The sequence below is a fragment of the Taeniopygia guttata genome, chromosome 10, assembly GCF_048771995.1.
Source record: "Taeniopygia guttata chromosome 10, bTaeGut7.mat, whole genome shotgun sequence".
Taxonomy (NCBI): domain Eukaryota; kingdom Metazoa; phylum Chordata; class Aves; order Passeriformes; family Estrildidae; genus Taeniopygia; species Taeniopygia guttata.
In genome coordinates, this window is record NC_133035.1 from 9,365,241 (window position 1) to 9,384,826 (window position 19,586).

General features: G+C 40.1%; 2 protein-coding genes across 5 annotated transcripts in view; one reads left to right on the forward strand and one right to left on the reverse strand.

Moving 5' to 3' along the window:
- The first annotated feature begins 724 nt into the window (after positions 1–724).
- On the forward strand, positions 725–16,396 carry GLDN (gliomedin). Its single transcript, XM_030281397.4, has 10 exons — positions 725–1,047; positions 4,309–4,360; positions 6,468–6,485; positions 6,998–7,096; positions 7,279–7,425; positions 8,071–8,196; positions 10,893–10,973; positions 11,057–11,182; positions 11,901–12,051; positions 15,243–16,396. Exons 1-10 carry the CDS (start codon positions 772–774, stop codon positions 15,700–15,702), a joined length of 1,536 nt encoding a protein of 511 aa, XP_030137257.4. The 5' UTR covers positions 725–771; the 3' UTR covers positions 15,703–16,396.
- A 1,307-nt stretch (positions 16,397–17,703) lies between these two features.
- The window catches only part of DMXL2 (Dmx like 2), a 48,308-nt gene continuing 46,425 nt past the window's right edge, over positions 17,704–19,586 (reverse strand). For all 4 annotated transcript variants that reach the window (XM_030281393.4, XM_030281391.4, XM_030281392.4 and 1 more), the window contains one exon: positions 17,704–19,171. In XM_030281393.4, coding sequence (XP_030137253.3) covers positions 18,962–19,171 — 210 coding nt within the window. In that variant the 3' untranslated portion in view covers positions 17,704–18,961. The remainder of the gene's footprint in view (positions 19,172–19,586) is intronic.

Below are 19,586 nucleotides of genomic sequence, written 5' to 3' on the forward strand. Positions count from 1 at the left end.
AATTCGCTATATTAAAGATGCGCCATGTCACAGAAGGTTTAGCAGAGTAATTTGGGAAAGGTCTGTGCTTGAATATCTAAAGCAGCAGGTCAATTTTTGTAAGTGACTGACACATGGTATTCGTAAGAGAGCGCAGTGATGGTATGAACTGTAGGAGCTGTGTCAGGGATGTGTGTGATGACAGGACCTGTCTAACGGGGGGATATTTATTGTGCAGTCTCACTGCTTGACACCTGGAAAAAGCCGTGTACACCGTCAGTCGTTTGAAAGCACGTTTGGGTCACATGCTGTGCCAGGCGCATCCCCCTCTGGAAGTGACCGAGAGCAGCCCCCGTGTCGTGCCCGGCTTTGCGGGGACAGTGCCCAGCCCGGGCGCGGGAGGGGTCGGCGGCGGCCCCGCTGCCGTGTCCTGTCCCGCTGCCGTGCCCTGTCCCGGCCCCGCTGCCCTGCCCTGCCCTGCCCCGATCCCGCTGCCCTGCCCTGCCCTGCCCCGGCCCTGCCCCGGCCCTGTCCCGGCCCCGCTGCCCTGCCCCGATCCCGCTGCCGTGCCCTGTCCCGGCCCCGCTGCCGTGCCCTGCCCCTGCCCCGGCCCTGCTGCCCTGCCCCGATCCCGCTGCCCTGCCCTACCCCTGTCCCGGCCCTGCCCTGCCCCGGCCCTGCCCTGCCCTGCCCCGCGGCCCTGCCCCGGCTCCGCTGCCCGGCCCTGCCCCTGCCCCGGCCCTGCCCCGGCCGCGGGCGATAAAGGCGCGGCGGCGCGGGCGCGGCGGGGCGATGGAGGCGGCGGGCGGGCGGGCGCTGCTGGCCGCCGTGGGGCTGCTGTCGGCGCTCAGCGCCGCGGGCACGCTGTTCCTGCTGGCGCAGTGGCGGGAGCTCGGCGCGGCGCTGCGGGAGCTGGAGGCGGCGGGGAACGGCTCCGTGCGGGGGCTGCCGCCCGGGCCCGCGCCCGCCGCCCGCGCCAAGCGCAGCCGCCGCGGGGAGCGCGCCCGCGGTGCTGTGCGCGCCGAGAGCGACGAGATGCTGCTGATGCTCACCTACTCCATGGTGCCGGTACGGCCCCGCCGCGGGGCTGCGCTCGGGCCGGGGGGTCGGGAGAGCCGGGGCTCGGCCCGGCTGCAGCCGCGGCGGCTTTACCTGGAGCGAAGGGGATGCTCTGCCCATTGCCCGCTCTGTGAATGCTGGGCCGCGGAGCTTCCAGAGAACCACCCAATTTTACAAACGAGACTTACACAAAGGGAGGGGAGTTGGGGGTTTAGTGAAACTCCAAAATTTAGTTTCAATAAGAAGTCTTCCAGTTTCCGACGTTTCTGGTTTTTAAAACTAACACTACTAACAGAACTCTCGTGTGTTTTGTGCTGTTCAGCATCTCAGCATGAGGCACTGGACATCTGCTGATGTCTGGCATTTCTTTGAAACTGAAAATGCCCTTCCAGTAAGTGTTAAATTTGAGGTTTGGGTTTTAGAATAATTTTTTTTTTTTAGCTAGGCTCTTTAAGTTGTTGTGCTTTGAGTTTAGAATTTGCAGGGCAAGACCTGCAAAAAGTCGCATGGTTTTGTACTTAAAACTGTCTTTTAAATAACTTATTTTAAGAAGTCATCCCTGAATTTGGCAGCTGCAGTTTGTTTTCTCTATCTGATATGAATTGCTTTTTTGAGTCCAAAAGATACACAAATAAAATTACTGGGGAAAGGATTGTAATCCTGTTAGGGCTTGAAGACAGTCAATGCCGTTTACTGCTAGGTGCTCAGACTGGGCTCATTAGTTGCAGGTGAGTGTCTGGATAATTTTGGCAGTGCCCATTAAATGTGCTACTCTGCTGTCAATAGGTACCATGATTACAAATTACATTAATTTTATTGCCCTGTCCAAATAGCACTGAACACATTGTGTATATTTGAACAGCATGTGGCCAGACTGTGCACTTGTGTCTCTAAATGTCCACTGTGACTACTGCTGTGTGTGATGTGCTTCATTTATATCTGTGTATCCTGCAGGGAGCTGCTTGGGAGGGTTTGATGCCTTTTTATTCTTACTCCCATCAAATATTTTTTATTCTGGCCACTGCTCAGGAGAGTGTGTAACTGTGCACAGAATCATTTGCTCTAAGGGAAAAAAGTCCTTAGAAAAATATTCAAGCACCCCCTCCTCCCACTCCTGCATTTCTGTATTTTGAATCTAACTCCCACCAATGTAATTTGAAGACTTGGCTACTTTTGTAGTGTGAGCCACAGTTCCTCAGAGTTGGTGGGATGACCCCTGTGACACTGGTGGCCCCTGCTGAATGTGGGCCTGAGCAGGTTCTCCCTGCCAGGGCCAGTGCAGGTACCAGTGTCCCACTGCCCTGCACAGCCCCTGCTCAGGACACAGCTCTGGTGCCCACTGTTCGTGAACCTTTGAGATAACCACAGGCAGCAAAAATCATGTCAGCTCTAATAACATGAGCATAGTTTTTATTCAGGGCCTCTTATTTAAGTATATGTATATTTATCTTGCAAGCGAGTAAAAATAGGAAACTGGCAAATCTGCTGCTGCAGAAAGGCTGATGGGGGGGTAACAGGCCAGTAAGATTCAAAATGTGATTTAAGACAGTGCAAGAGATGGTGGCTACCAATTATCTGAGTAAAATTTCATAGTTCGGGGTTTATTTTATTTTATTTTTCTTTTCCCACCATTTCTCCATGTGAAAATGAAGATTTTAGCATTTAAATAAGATCTTTATATCTGTAGCTTTTCTTAGTGATGATGCTGGTTGTGAATGGTCTGTTCATCTTTCATAGCTAAGCTGGAGGTTTTGTCACAGGCTATTTGCACTTCTTGAGTGCCATGTTTTTTAATTGTCACCTGAGTTGCATTGACTGGTAAAAGTAGTGCTGCTGAGATAATTGGAGGGCCCCAAAGTGAGCTGTAATCACTTCAACAACCTCAACAAAACTATTTAAATTAAAATGCAGTTAGAGTGCACATGGACAATATGTATTTTACAAATTACGGGGTAGGAGCCAAGTGTTTCTGAGGAGTGTGAAGGAAAAGAAAACAAGCATATTCTGATATTCAAAATCAGTTAACAATTCTCAGCTAATTTAAACTGAGTCTAACATTTTAATGTACTGTTCCAGTACAGTCTGGAATCAGTACATTCTCAGCATGTATCAGATAGAACATGAACTCATTGTCAAATATGGTTTGGTTCTGCAGCAAAACGATGCTTTCCATTAAATTAATTGTCCTCTATTTGAGTCTGTTAGATTTGGCAGTTGAAACTAATGATTCATTTATTTTAAAAATAATGATTTTTAAATAATATTTTAAAAATAATGATTGACAGTGGCAAATCACCATAAACCTTGCTTAAACTTCAGTCTTTCAGATTGCCTTGCACTTGTTCCTTCTGTCTTTTGGGACTAGTGCATTCCATTAATTTCTATTAATTGTAAATACGAGTAACTGCACAAAGATCAACAAATGTGCAGCTCTGGGTAAATGGTTCATAAATCATCACACATTGCACAGCCCTGAAATAGTGACCCTTTATTTTCTGGCTATAAACATTAGACTTTCCCATAGAGAGTTGAGGGACCTCCAGAGTTCATGGTTTTGTTTTGATGAGTAGCAAAACATTTTAGTGTTGACTCTCATTATGCAGGACATGCAAAGTGAATGTTTGCTCAGACAAGAACTGTGTTATTTTGTAAAGATGTCTCCTCTATTGATAAATTTTAGTCTACTCTAGATTAAAAGCATCTTTATGAATGTGTCTTCCAACTTGATTTAAAAAAGACTTGTCTTTTTGCTTGAATTATTTTGAGTGGATGAAGGTCCATTTCAAATTTGCACATCTTGGTTTTTTCAAAGATAAGAAATTGCTCACTTGGAACACAGATCATCTTTCCCCCTGTGTATGCTTCATTAGAAAAGTTTCCATCACTTAATGCAACTATAAAATAAAATTGAATGTAGTTTGTATTGGCTGATAACTGGATTTTGACACCTTCTACTAGAGATAGAGTCCATGCATGGACAACCACATGTGTTCCAGTAATGTGTGAAATCTAATGGCTAAGTGATGTATGGAGTTGTCTGCCCAATATTTTATTCATATTTTCAGTAAGGATTAAACTGAGGTCTTTTGAACAGAACACTGCCCAAAGGGATGGATAGTGTCACAGTGTTACAGCATTCTGAACAGCTTATTCTAATAAGCACAGAAGGCCAGTTGTATCTTTGGGTTTGGAATTATTTCTGTAGGCAAGGTGAACCAGATACTTTTATGAAATACATTGTTTCCAACTTTAATTTCTTTGCAATATTAGGTCCGAGTGATGGTGGATTTGTGTAACAGCACAAAAGGGATATGTTTAACAGGTATGTTTGCTGCCTTAAGCATTACACCTATGTTACTTCCAGGAACCCAGAATCAGTATTTTCAAAGAACCTGAGGTCAATAATCCTGTCAAAAAACTGCTATTTCTCAGAATTTTAGAAAAGGTTAAAATGTACTACTTTGGGACTTATCTGTACCCTCTGAATATAAATGCTGGAATTTAAGGAACTCAATTGATGCTATTTGGAGCCATTTCTCTTTGACGTAATTTTCATAAGCAAATATTTTAGACTTGAGTGTTTCAAATACCAGTTGAGGTTTAGTCATAATATTTTTGCATATGTCACACTCCAGGCCTAGCACAGGAGGAATATGCAGGGGTAGAAACTTGCTTCCATTGTTAGAACTGCAGTGGAGCAGTGGCACTTGGTGAAGTCACAGGTCACCAGTGAGGAGCTGGAGCTGCTGGTGGTTGAGTCATGAGAAGGTGTGGAAAGTTTTATGGGGTTTGGTGAAGAGTGTCTGGTAGTAGCCAATTTAAGAGCTACAGCCCAGCTTTGAGGTCTGTCACAGAATGAATTATGTTCCCTTTGGGAATGAGAAGATGAGAAAGAAGCCTGTTTTTATGAGTTTAAAAAAATGCTTCACTTGCTGTCTGGTTTGAATTTTCAAATGGCAATAGAGTCCATATGACTCAACTGATTAAACATAAATGAGAACTACCATTGTACACACAGATGGTAAATAATATTTCTGAAGCTGTACATCAGTTCTGATTGCAACAGTGGCTGAACCACGGACAATCTAAGTTTTGGGGGTTTTTTTGTGTTTCAGACTCGTAAATTCATGTTTCTTGGTGCCTTTTGCACCTTTTTCTCTCTTAACACCACTACATGAGTGGCTTTGTCTGCTGTAAACCTCACTGACATTCGTGGCTTTTCAAGCACCTTTCTTATGTATCTTATACTTGTACAAGGAGCCTCAGCTTCAGGGATGAGGAAGTAATTAAATGCACTAATGGATGTAACATACTGTGGAAGAAATGGCCATTTACTGGAAAACTGACAGAAAGATGTTAACTGATATTACTGCCAGTACTGAGTAAAAGGGATGGTTCCTATAATGGTATTGTAAAATGGTTTTCACTTTACTCATAATGCTTCATAATTAATGCTGAAAATTGTCATCTTTAGGGAAATCTAGTAATTACTGTTATTTTCTGTTGTAAAAAGTTTGGTTGAAACAAGACAGTATTTTGGCTGGATAAAAATGTTCACAGAGTTAATTTGGTTCTTTAATTGCAGCTGTCACCTTTGTAGTCTCCATTTTTTCCATTTCTAAAATTTTTAATGTGTATTGGGGATCACAGATGATGAATCACAGACATTGTTCTGGTTAATCTTTCTCTACTCTTGCCTGACATGCTTGCTTCTCTTTAGAGCCCTACATCTAAGCTGTGTAAGAGAGTGAGACAGATTTTTCTGTATTACAAGTTGCTGACTGACTGAAGCAAGTCCAACTTGTAAATGTACCAACCAGTTTCTGTGGGAAGCTTGATCCAGACTAGAAAACTATCACACGTGAAAAGTCTGGCTGTTGATATGAATTTATAGTCTATTTATAGTCTGAGTCCTGAATTGCAATGAAATATCTGTAAAACACAGAGAAGTGCATTTTTAATGTGTATTTCCAAGAGGATTGTTAATTGTGACATTCATCAGTATTGCACAGCCAATATTCTTCCACTAGAAGAGGTTTTTGAAGAACATTTACATAAAGGAAATATGACTGTGAGGTGTCTTGTATCCATGGCTTTGTGAAGGCACCAAAGCCCCTGACAGTGAGGTTACACTGCAGAGGTTGTTGCCAAACCTTTATCAATTGAAATTTGAAAAAAGCAAAACATGTATATGTAAATGTGTTACTCTTTTGGCAAGTATGACTTACTGCTACTCTTCAGGTAGTTATTTATGATACAAAGCAGTTAAACAGACACTAATTTTGAAATTAGAGAGATTTTCTTATGCTTTTACTGTTCTGATCTAGTGCTAATCAGTTCAGTTTGGAATTGCTTTGTTTTCTTGCTAAGTTAAACTTACCATTTCTTCTTTCTTGTGTTTGTTTTGGGTTATTTTTCTCTTGTTATAGGCCCCCCAGGACCCCCAGGTAAGACACTTGGACAATTGCAGTAACATTTGGGGGTAATTGAAACAGATTCCCTTCTGAGAGAGGGAATGTTTTCAACATTTTAATTTTCTGGTGGAGGGAGTAGAACATTTGATCAAAACCAAATGTTAAAGTAGCATCTAGGTGAAGAGATGAATTTATATATTAACCTCCCAAAGAAATGGATATTTTAATTTAACACCAAAACTATCTTTTAAAAAAATATTGGTTACTGATTACAGCCTCCCACCTCCCCCTTAACTTTTCCTCCTTTCTTACTGAATTCTGTCTCAGTTCTCACTGAGCTGGTTGCAGGGCTATGTTATGAATGGTAACTTGTTTTCTTTCTGTGCTGCTTAACCTGTGAGTCTGCTTGGAATAATTCTCTGTATCAGAAAACTATGAGTTATGTTTTGCTGGGGTTTAAATATATCTATAAACATGCTGCATGTAAATAGAGGGTAACTTGTATTTAACAGTGAAAATTCAGTCATGCTGTTTGGTTTGATCAGGGCCTCCTGGGCTGCCTGGCTACAATGGATCAGATGGAATCCCAGGAACTCCAGGACAAAAGGGAGAACCAGGAGTAAATGGAAAAAGAGGAAAAATAGGTACAGCTTCCCTTCGTATTAGGTTACAATGCTGCTTTGAAATCCAAAGAAATCACAGCTATCCAGCTAAATACCAGTGAAAAATATAACTAGAGTGAATATGGTTTGTAGTAAAAGTATTTATTAATTGGTGCTTAATATTGGAGTAGTGCTCTTGACACTGAAATGGTTTTTATTTCTAGGTTTGCCAGGACCAAAAGGTGATCAAGGACAGAAAGGAGAACCAGGAGAAATGGGTTTACCTGGCAAGGATGGTATGCCAGGAGGAAAAGGTGCAAGAGGATTCAAGGGAGAAAAGGGGGATGCAAACAATGATGTGATATTAGAAGGTATGGAAAAGTGCTCTTGGGAGTTCTCTTGCAACAGTGTACTTGACAGAAAAAGATATGTTCCACTTCTGAAGCATGAATGTGATCTGCAAGGGCAGGACCAACCTGTACAAACAGGGTTTATATACACAGGGAAGTCTGAGTATTGCCATGCACAGGAGATTGTTTTCTTTGCAAAGAAAATCTTCACAAAAACCTTTCTGCTTGACCTTTGGGTTGAAGTGTATGTAAATTTCACCCTTTCCAGAATGCTTTCATACATTTGACTTCTTCCTGCTCCTTATTTCAGTGTAGTTTTATTTTTCTATTAGAAAATGAGGGGCAGATTTCCACTCAGTAATACACGAGGCAGCCGAATATAAGCTGTGTAAAATTACAGCAGTGTAGCATCTGAAATTGTAACTCTCTAATGGGCCTGTAATCCAGAAATATAAAATGCATTGATGTCCTACTCCTTGTGTAGTTCTGTCAGGTTCACTCTCTAACAAACAGCATTTCAGAGTTTATTGCACCATATTCTGTACTCAGGAACCTCGTAAGAAAGAGAGGCTGTTCTGTGGCTGTCCTGTGGACACGTACAGTTCTCTGCAGGTTTTTCTGCTGCCTGGGGAAGGGCTGTGTCCTGACACTGCATTTTGTACACAGGTGCAAAAGGTGAGCCTGGACCCCCTGGGCCCCCTGGACCTCCTGGACCCCCAGGGCCTCCACGTAAACGTAAAGGTAAAGGCAAGGCGGAGCTTCGGGAGAACACCTACAGCAGCCAATGCACAGGTTGGTGCTTTCCAGTGTTCTTTTCCATTGAACCAAGATTAAACCATTGCTTCAAGGCCCAAAACAATAAGCATGAGTTTAGTTTTGCTGGCACCACTAAAACTGCATAAGCCTAAATCTGCATAAAGCTGAACATGTGCTCAGGTGCTTTGCTGAAATACAGTTTGTGTAAGGCAGCAGGTTACCTTCATGTTGGTTTTTTTATTGTGTTTTGCTAATGCTCAGGCAAATTATTTACAAATGGTGTTTTCTATTAGGTGGGATAAAATTGGAAAGAAAGAGTAATGCAGTTGAAATTGTTACCTTTTAGATAATGAATATTTAATTTTAGATGTAAATCTAAACCCCTGATTCTGGACATTGAAGTGTCAGATCAGAGCCCAGGGAGCTTCCTTACAATGGACAGGAGAGAGCTGGAGCAGAAATATCATCCTATTTGAAATTCAGAAATGCATGAACAGTTGTACGAGATAATTGGGCCATTTGCTCAGGTGGCCTCTTCTCAAGTGTTGAAACAAACTGAAATGCTTTGGAGGATAAGCTCTCTGATGTATTTCTGATGGATTTTAAATTGCAGCAGGAAAATGGGAGTTATAGTCTAATAACTCTGCAAAGATGAGATCTTCTTTAATGTACTTTTAGGTTTTATGACTCAGCAAACCATGAGATCTTATTACCAAAATTCAATGAATAATCCAGATTTTGTAATTAAATATTAATTACTCTTTCAAGGAAGGAAAATACATATGCTGAATTACAATTGTAATTAACTTTTTGCATAATACAAGCCTGGCTTTTTCAAATTAAATTTTCAATCTGGTAAAACTTAATTTCTTCAAGAGAAAAGAATAATACCTGCACCTGGTAGTGCAGGTATATTTTTTCCTCCCTGGTACTTTAGTGAATTCTGGAAGAAACAAAACATCTCTGCTCCATCCTTCCCACCTTCCCCCAACAGACCAAATGAATAGTTTTAATGACTTTTAAACTCCATTAACTCTCAAACAGAATATTTTATGATAGGAAGCAGCAGAATATTTATCTTGGTTTTTGATGGGAAGAAAGTAGTTTCCCATAAGAATCTCTGATTGAAAACTGTCTCTTTAATATTAGTTGCTTTCTAATCCATGCAGCTGGAAGTATTGCAAATATTCTCAAAGGCAAATAGTGCACTCAGCTCTGCTACAAGCACTGACCTGGCCCTTGGCTATCCTATAGTTTTAGATAAACTGCTGTACAGGGCACTGCTCCTTCAGGCAACTGCATCTATTAGACTCAGCCCAAGAAAAATCAGCTTGTGCATTGCAATTTATAATTTCTGCAGAGTGATTTAGTTTTTTGAAATATTCTCGAAGTATTTTGGGATCAGAAGCTGGAAGGGGATCTCGAGGGATTGGTAAATTCTAGCTGTAGGCATCCAGTTTACCATGTCTGGGTGGATTGTTTGTGCCTTACTTGGAGATACACTGTGATCACTTGCAAACTTTCAATGTCATCTCACCAAATGCCCTAGATAATGGATGGGAGAAATACATGTTGTTCCTGCTCCATCTTGGAGTAATTTTCTTCTGTATGAAAAAAAGGAGGATATGACCTAAAGGAGAAAACTAATGCAGTATTAGCTGTCCTTTCTTTTCTGAATGTCATGGTACCCTTTCAGCATTACTTTATATTTTTTACCTATTTTTAACTATCTTTGTCACTTAAACTTCATCACAGACCTGTAAATCCTAGAAATATATTAGGAGGCAACAATGTAAATGGAATTATAAAAATTGTGCAGCCTGTGTGTCAAGCAGTGTGAAATGCTGGAGATAAAAGTTAAGAATGGAATTAGAAAACAAGACTACAATGAAACCAGCAAAAAGCTGAGAACTGTTCTCTGTAGTTATTCATTCTAAGAAACTGAAATGTGTCACATTGCTTTAAGGGCAGAAGAGATACCTGGCTTTAAAGAAAAGGGTCCATAATAATTTAATTCAGGCATTGTTTTAACAGTGAATGCTAAGAGAAAATCCAGCCAACTAGTCCTTAAATTATTGTAAGGTGGGAAAAAATATTTCCAGGTGTTTGATTCTAATGTGAGTCTAACCATTTCTATGTGTGTAAATAATATAATGTGTCATTTCCCTTAGCTTCTTTAGTGGCATGGATGTCAAGCTCTTGCATTATGTACTCAGTGCATGTGTTACTGCTTTATTCTCTCTCTCGGGCATTAAGAGCATGAGCAAAACATTCTGTGTTGCCTACACAATCCACCCTCTCTGCTGGTCTGTGGGGATTTGTGCATGAAGGTTTTGAGTTTAACAACTACTCCTTCCCAAGAAAATGCTTTTTGTCTTACTACTAAATCAGCCATTTTCCAGCTACCTCAGCTGCCTGAAGTTATCTCATAAAAAGGGCAACTCTCTCTTCCTAAGTGGCTACGCAGAAATTCACAGCTAAGGAACTAGATCTGTTGATTTAATTAGTTACTCCTCAAAGCTGACTGTCAGCCTGAAGGCTTCATTTCCTTGGCAGAAGTGAGAGTAAGTCTTTTATCTCATTTTTGACCACACCAACCTAGGCATTTTTTTTTCCAGATGAAGCAAAGTCCCAGCTGTCATTCCTTTATTTTAGTGGAGCCACTGATGAGTCCATCTGTCATGTCAAATAGGGTAAAATATGTTATTTTTCTCTTTCTCCCTCTACCCTAGATGAGATATGTGATGTACCAAATGATGATACTCTTGCTGGAAAGGCTGAAGACAGAAACCCAGGTCCTTCAAAAAAAGCAGGTAACCTGCTGCAAAGTGGGACTTGAGTGCTACTTTCTCTCTCAGTGTCACAGATCATGGACATGTGCTTTTTTTCCCACTAGAATGTGTTATAAAGTCTGTAGGAAGTCCTGTTCACTTTGTCAGTGTACAGCAAACGTTTGGAACTTGGATGAGGGAACCTGCAAACATAAGTGATGAAAGGATTTGGCTCACCATGCATTTTTCAGGTATTTTTAGTGGTTCTCACTGACCAAAAATCTGTTGTTATGCTGACATTGCTTCCTTAATTCTTTCAACCTAAACTTGTAAGAATGATCAGTTTTTACCCACATCTTTTTCAGAATATTTTCCATATTACCTGTTAAATACTTGACTATACATATGGTTGTAGGCATTTGTAGTTCCTTTAGAGTACTTTCAGAGTCAGCATCAGATTTTTAAAATAGCTTGATATTTGGGGTTTTTTACTAAATCAAAATTTAAATGTCTATTGTTTGCGGCTTTTTATACTTTTCTTTCAAGAGTTTCTGTTTCCTATAGCTTTACTTCTCTAAATTGTAGCTCAGAGTTTTGCCTTTTCATTTAGCTAGGCATGAAAATGAGCCAACTGCTGCATAAGCTACATTTAGAGCAGGAAAATGTCCAGGACCTAAGTGGGAAAAGGAAATATTTTGCATACACATCAACTGTGTTCAGAATGAGGACCCATTACATCTGTGGGAAGAAGGTTCTTGATCATCTTTTCTATAGATTCCTTTTGTGTGTCTCTGGATTATTTTTTCACATTCCAGCAAGTTGAATCACTACTGAAAACACAAATACAATTGTTTGTTTGCTAGTTGATTGAGATAGACTTTCAGTAGAGACTGAGCTTTAGTATAGAGATCTCAAAATTATCTGAACAAAATGATTGTCCTTTTTTTCAACATTTTCCTCTTTGTTTAGGAAACTATATAAAAGAATATGAAAATTCCAATGCCTTGCTGAATGATAGCTACAGGATCATTAACATCACAGGATTTTTCTATGGATGTGGTCATGCAGTACAAAACAATCATCTATACTATCAGAAGGGAGGAACTGATGTCATTCTGAAGTAAGTCAAAGATAGCTGGCCTAAGACAAGTGAAGTTGTGAAAGGAGGAGCAATGGGTTGGAGTGCCAGAGCTGAAACTCAGAAAAGCAGACAATTCTCCTTGTAGCATTTGTATTTCTTTTTGGTCCTACCTAAATAGGAAGAATGGAGGAATGGTTCAGAGCTCTTTCCAGAACAGAAAAACTCATTCTTTCCAATCTGGAACTAGAGTATGGGCCACCAGCCTTTCACTTGGTGTGTGCAGATGTGGGTGGAGAACTGGGGGAATAGCTCAGGACCACTACTCTGCTGTGACAATTCCTTAGGCATTGTTCAGCTCTGTGTCTCAGGGGTTCACCTCTGCAGTTACCATGTCACAGACCAATAGGTCCCCCAGGATGAACAAGATGCCATGTGCAGAGAAGACAACTTGGCTATCCTGGGATCCAACAGGTTCTGTTGAACTTTACATTACTGTGGGTGTTCTTCAACTTGGATTCTTTGCTGTGTTCATAATCACAAGAAACGAGAACTGACTAAAGAATTTGGGTACCAGAAGGATTAGATTTAGAAGAATAAGCTGTGCACCTACCTGCATCTGAGTCAGAAGTGGTTCAGCTGCAGTGTGGGAGGTGTAGGTGGGTGGTTTTGTGACCGTGGCCTACTCATGAAACTTGGCTTTGCAGGGCCCTTGCTGTGCTCTGCTCGGGCTGGCGGCAGCAGGGAATGCTGCTGGCACAGAGGGGAGCACTGAGGCACCTGCTGAGGACAGGGCGACCCGGAGAATTGCACATTCCACTGGGGAGGAGTGGCTCCAGTGTTTGATTTCCTCATAAGAAGAAGTTTCTACTACTTTCCTGATATATCTCCCTGAACTAGAACTGAGAATTACATCTCTTATTTAACTTTCTACTGAGGACAGAGACAAACACAAATCAACCCCAAAATCTCACCTTGTGGGAAGAGCCAAAGACAGTCCAAGGGCAAGTGAAAGATTGCTTGTGCTTTCAAGTTCTTACACGACTCTGATGTCTGAGCCAAGAACATTTACTATACTTTGATGTCTGTTCCCAAGCAGGTGTGAGTGCTGCCTTCCTATATTCATGTGCATGCCAAGGAATGTGAGCAAGCTGCAAGGATTCTATAATATTTATTCTGCCAACCACAAGCTCACTTTTTGGCAGCCTCCTTTAAACAACTTTTCGCTTTTTCTCTGGTAGTCTGAAAAAGACCATCACTGTCCTAAGCACTACATGGTGATAGGGCAGAGATTCCTCACCTTTGCTTGCATACCATTAATTGGGAAATGCCTTTGTGTACAGAGGAACACAAACTATTTGTGGAATTTTCAAATCCTGAGCTCCATAAAAGCTTCTGGGAGTTGTTGTATTGTTTTACTGGAAAATATAGGTGAAGATCTGGTTAGTTCATTTTGCAAATGTTGAAAAAAACTAATTCAAAATGAGTTTCTTGTCATATTTAAAAGCTGGTAAAACTAGGTTTGTCCGATCCTTGTCAGGTTTTCTCATGATGGTTAGACCCCCAACACTGTGATTGTTTCATTCTTTTTACCTAATTTCATAACATGCTTTACTATCTCTGTAATTTTTCACTGACTTCATTAATATTAGTGATCAGAAAAGTGTTTGTAGCTTGAGTTCTGGTGGTTGATGAAACTATTACACTATATCTTGTCATTTACCCTAAGATGTCAGAAGGTTAAAAAATTTTGGAACCATTTGGAATTCCAGGTTGGACTGTCTCTGACTGGGGGAGCCCAACAGAACCTGGGAATGAAATCTAAACTTTTTTGCTACCTTGAGGATTTTCATATATAACAGGAGAAGATAGGGTGTGGTGTGCTGCAGAAACTGTATATTACTAATGAATATTGAGGTGCTTTCTATCTTGTTGGCTTTTTATACAAAAGAATCCTGAAGAAAATCTGCCTTTCTGACTGACTAGTCCTGTTAAGGTGTGTCCTTCTAGCCCTTGTATGAGGTTATTTATGGATGTGAAGCAATTAACAAGATTAACAGAGTTGACACATGTATTTCTCAAATCTCCTCCAGCCTTTAACTGTTTTTTTTATTTCACATACATGCTGCTGGAATATGGAGTTGTTGCAGGTGTGAGTTTTACAAAAGCTGAGGAGATCTAAGCTGGGTATTCCTGACTTTTCTTAGGGTGATTTTTCCAATATATGCTATCAATGCTGCTTAAACAGAAAAACTGTTCTTCCAGTATTGTATGTTCCTGGATCCGAACTGTTCCTGTGATTAAGCCTGTCTTTTCAGAAAAAAATATTTGCAAGTGTAGCAGATTCCTTTATTGAGTAGTGGTTTTCCATCTTCTCTTTGAAGCATGGAGCTATACAGTGAGAGAGAAGTCAGATACTGAAACGTGCTTCTTTGCAGAAGGCATTATTTAAAAAGATAAAGCCATGCTCTCCCTGCCTTTGCTGAAGCCCAGTGTTATAGGGTGATTAAGTGCTGACAGTAGATGTGTCTCAGGAGGAGCTGATTACCCTCCTAAACCAGTAGAGAAACATGATGTAGCTGCTCACTGCTCCTGCCCTGAGATTATTGATCTATTAAGGAATCTCAAGGAATAAAAACAATTTTATACATTAGAGATGGAAGTATTCAGACTGTCCCATTGAGGTCAGTGTAAGGTCACAATTTTGGCTCTTGCAAAAGTAGGAATTTAATTCCTTTCATGTCTACTTGAGTAAACAACTGCATTATCTGAATGGTTTTCATCAGAGGAACTCTAAGACTAGGTGAAGCTGCCCAGAATTCCTGCTGCTTTGGTCAATCACATTTTCTCCCTTTAGTTCCCACCTAGTCCAAAACAAACTTTTGTATAGATTCCATTTTGCAATTTTGGGCCTTCACTTGGTGTCCAATTCTTTTTCATACCCATTCCTTTTAGTTGCTTCTTTCATCCTGGTGATAATAAAGCTCATAGACTAAACAAAGTGAAACCTACCAAAAACAAATCCATGCTCTTGTGCACCTTTCAGATTGGTTGTTACTTTGTATTCTTATCCTGATTTTTTGGAAGGTTTTTTGAGAACTTAATCTTGAAAGACATCAGAATGCTCCTTGAACAAGCATTTTCAAGAACACCTCTATCAGTGATTCATCACCCTGTGTGTGTGTGATGAGCCCTGATCACCTGTACTGAATCTTTGCCATATCTCATTTCAGATTTGGGCTCGATAAAGAGTCGCTGGGCACCCTGCTCATCGAGAATGCCTTACACCAGGGCCGGAACTACCTCTTCTCCAACTCCAAGACGTATTTCAACATAGCAGTGGATGAAAAGGGTCTTTGGATTATATATGCCTCAAGCACTGATGAAAATATAATGGTAGCACACGTAGATGAAGAAACGTTCTCAGTCATTCGGCACATCAATACCACCTATCCTAAGTCCAAGGCTGGTAATGCATTCATAGCATGTGGCATTCTGTATGTTACTGACACTAAGGACATGACAGTAAGTTTTGCTTTTGATTTACTGAAAGGGAAGCAGATTGATGCAAGGTTTGAGTTACGGTCTTCACAGTCTGTTCTTGCTATGCTTTCGTACAGTCTGCGAGACAAGAATTTGTACACGTGGGAGAATGGAAGCTTAATGGTATACCCAGTCCATTTTGGCAGATGAATATATTTTCACATGCCACCTTTGACTACAGGATCTGTTTAAAGCTCTCTGATATACACATGGGGGTCTCTTCACTTGGTATAATCTTCTGTTTGCTGATGGTGGTTTGTGAGTGTGTATGAAAGGGAGATCAGGTGCCTTTGTATAAACACACTTCAATTACATAGGCCATCCTCACCTTTAAAACAAATTGTTGTTCACTATTGCAGATGGCACACAGCATAGACATACTTCTGTTTTTCCCTTACTCAGATGATAACTGTGTCTAATGTACATTGATTATTCCATGGTCATGTGCTCAGCAGAGACTATTTGTAACTTTTATTTACAATCATCTTCTCTGCAATCATTTTCTAGTCAGTGATGATGGTCTAATATAAATATCTAAATAAGGAACTTTTGTGTACAAATACCTTTGTCACCTTCATTTAATTTCCAAGGATTCTGTGTGACCATTTTTTCTGGACAAAGGTTTAAAGCTGTTAAAATAATGGGACTGCAAATACTTGTTTAAATAGGAAAAAAGAGAAGAAAGCTTAAAATTTGACAAGTCAAATCAAATATTAATAATCAAAAGCAAAATCCAGCTAAAGGAAAATGGGAATAATAGCATTACATACTGAATAGAGATGAATTGTGTTTCTTTAAAATTAAAGACATAACCTTTATGATTAAAATTTCATTTTTAACAGTATTTGAGTTTCTTGTGTTGCTGCAGACTCTTCCTTAGCTCTCACTACCATGCAAACTATACCAGTATAACTTGCTTATAACTATTTAATAAAGCATATTACTAAAATAAAATGTTCCCACATTCATCCACACAAATGAAATTATAAAATGAAGGGTATACTTTTTTGCTGCTATTTTTAGATTCATCATACTGCTTAGTGACTTATATGTTGTTAACCATAAGTCTGAGACTGCCAATTCACATTCAAATTTTTGAGTTAAAGGTGAGAAATAATAGGAACTTTTTTATTTTAATTTTTTTCTGGTATTTCAGATTTCTAAATTTAATGTTGGAACAAAAACCTCTACTGTTGTTTTATGTATCTGGATTCAAAATCATGCTCTTGGAAAACCCCTACCTGAATTTATAAGCTGCCTCTGCATATTGCTGAAGTTCATGGAGCACACTCAAATACTTAGAAGCAAAGTGTTATTTAAATCCTGAACTGCACTGAGCTGTTTAATACCTGTGTGATCCAGGCCCTGTTGAGGGGATTAATGAATTTGGGAATGTCTGTGCCTGCAGAACCTTGTTTAGCAAATGTGCTGGAGGAATCCCTCTGCTGCAGCTAAGCTCCTGTGACACAGGGATGGCTGGGCTCTTCTCAGGATACTTGCTGTTATCACTAAGGCCTTGCATGCTAAGGAGAGAGATGCAGAAGGGAACAAAAAAATCATAATTAATACTTTGAACGAGTATATAAATCAGAACTCACAGACTAAAAAGTCTATTCATACCAGTGTGACACTTCACACTCCAGAGCTACAATTCTGTGGGCTGCTTGTGACTTTTGTGGGGGGGTGTGAAGGTTTTGGTTGGTAGTTTTTTTCGTGTTTGTTTGATTGTGGTGATTTTTTTCAAAAATTGAATTGTGGTACTAATACTGCAATACAGATAAAATACCCCTAAAGTCAGAAATATACTCGGGCAAACACAGTCCAAGTCAGATGTGATATTTTATAGATAATGTATCTATCTCAAAGCGTGGTAAACTTCTGCATAACGTTGTTGAAACACTTGGATCAATCTCTTGGAAAAAGAAGGCCAGGAAATTCTACCTCTTTTCTCTTCTTCTTGCAGCTGTGGAACTTAATTCTGTTAACCTTGCACTTCTCAAGAACAGCTGAAAATAAAATGTAAACAGCTAATCTTTTTTATTTCGGTACAGTCTGAGGTCAAGTTAAAGCTAACTCAGTAAGTATCCAGTCAGTGTACTGGAGATTTAGATAAATCTGTTTAAATATAAGGAAGAGTTCTAGAATGGGCTGTTTCATGAAATAAAAGTAATTTATTTAACTTACAAAGGGAAAACTAAACAGTGACATTTACCCTTCTTTCTTTTCATACGTCTCCTACTTCACAAGCTGCAATTTAAAATCACCTTTGGAGAAAGGTGCTTTTTATTCTAGTATATCTTACAATACAGCACAGACATCAAAATTTCATTGGAGGAATAAGACAGTTTGTTAACATTTAAATACACAGACATCCATTCCAGTCCTTGAAGAACATGTTTTTTGTTTACAACAGAAAAATACATCTGACAACAGTAGCTAGTTATATTACAAGCAAACAATATTGAACTCTGCATAGTTTATACAATATACTCTGGTAATAATTCAGTTACCAGTTTTATCCACTATTTACTAGCTGGCCACATAAAGCCTGACATTCATCTGAAATGTGGCATTATATGTTCCATTGGTATTCTCTTAACAGCTTCATTTAATGAAGTATTTTCTGAACAAATGATTTTCAAAACTCAAAGCTGACTAGAATGCTGGATGTCTTCACTACAAACATTTAGTGCTTACAATACATTCCTAAAGTAAAGGCAGGTGTCCAATAGAAAACATAGCTCAGAAAGAAAGGAAAATACTGTGCAAATTAAACCCCATTGCATTTAAAAATGTACTGATGTGCAAGTTACAGTATCAACTGTGCAATAATACTAACTGGGAAAAAAAATCTCAGCATAAAATGATACATCTCTCACAGTACGTCCTTGATTGCACATGTTCCACGGTGTTTGCATCCATTACACTTTCTGCAGAAATCAAATACACTGAGTACCCTTAATTAAAACTAAATTATTTTACAATGAGAATTTGTATACATGCTTCATTTAGTGGGAAAAACCAGAATAAAAATAATCAGAATCATGTCAGAAATGCTTACTGACTTGTAGAGCCACAGTGCTTGTGAAGTGACTGACAACCGCCAGGATCTTTGTAACACTCACAAAATGCAGCTTGTGGGTTACTGAGCAATAACTCCCCCAAGACCAACAATACTGGGTTGAATTCCTTGCTTTTACAATCCAGTACATGCATTTCCACTCCAGTGATCCTTATGGGCATATTCAAAATATACCTGTTGTAAAAGTGTTGGTTTTCTCCCCATAATACTTAATGCTGCAGTAACTCATTTGAAAGGAAACACAATGTGTTCTTTCCACAGCGCATATCACTGTGTTTTTAGCTACTCATAGGGACATTATAGAAACCAGGATTAGCTCACAGGATGCTACAGAATGTCAAAAATGCCTGAAGGTACATTGAAAGCATTGGGAAGAACCCTCATTTTCAGTGTGCCATCTGCTCCACAGGAGAAGATACGATTGCCTTGCACAGTCTCAATCTGGGTGACACCAGCACCAATATTTCTGAAAAGGGATTGCTTAGCATGTTCATTTTTAAATGAATGAATTAAATTGTAGCCGGTCAGTCTCCACACCTGTACCAAAAGAATGACAAAGGAGATGAATATTCAAGGATTTGTATTTTCCACCCTAATGTTTCAGATTCCTGGCTGTTCTAAACTCTATTGAGAAAGGTAAAGGATATTTTTTTGTTGCCTCATTGCAATAAGTCCAAGAGTCTTGAGAGGCTGCTGATGCAGTGTAAGGCCGCTGTACTGTGGACCAGCTGGGTATCGGGCAGGGTGAAGCTTCCCCATGTTACCTGATCAGAGTCCTTCTCCCAGCTGCCCCCATGAAAGCTGCAGATATGGAAAAGTTGCATTTTCATCTAAGATCACTACTGTCAGCTTTCCAGCACCTGGAAATGCTTTCCTGCTAATGAATGCTGCAGATAGTAATTAATTAGAGGGGTAGGAAGCACAGCTGCCTATTGTGCCCTAAGTAGCAGGA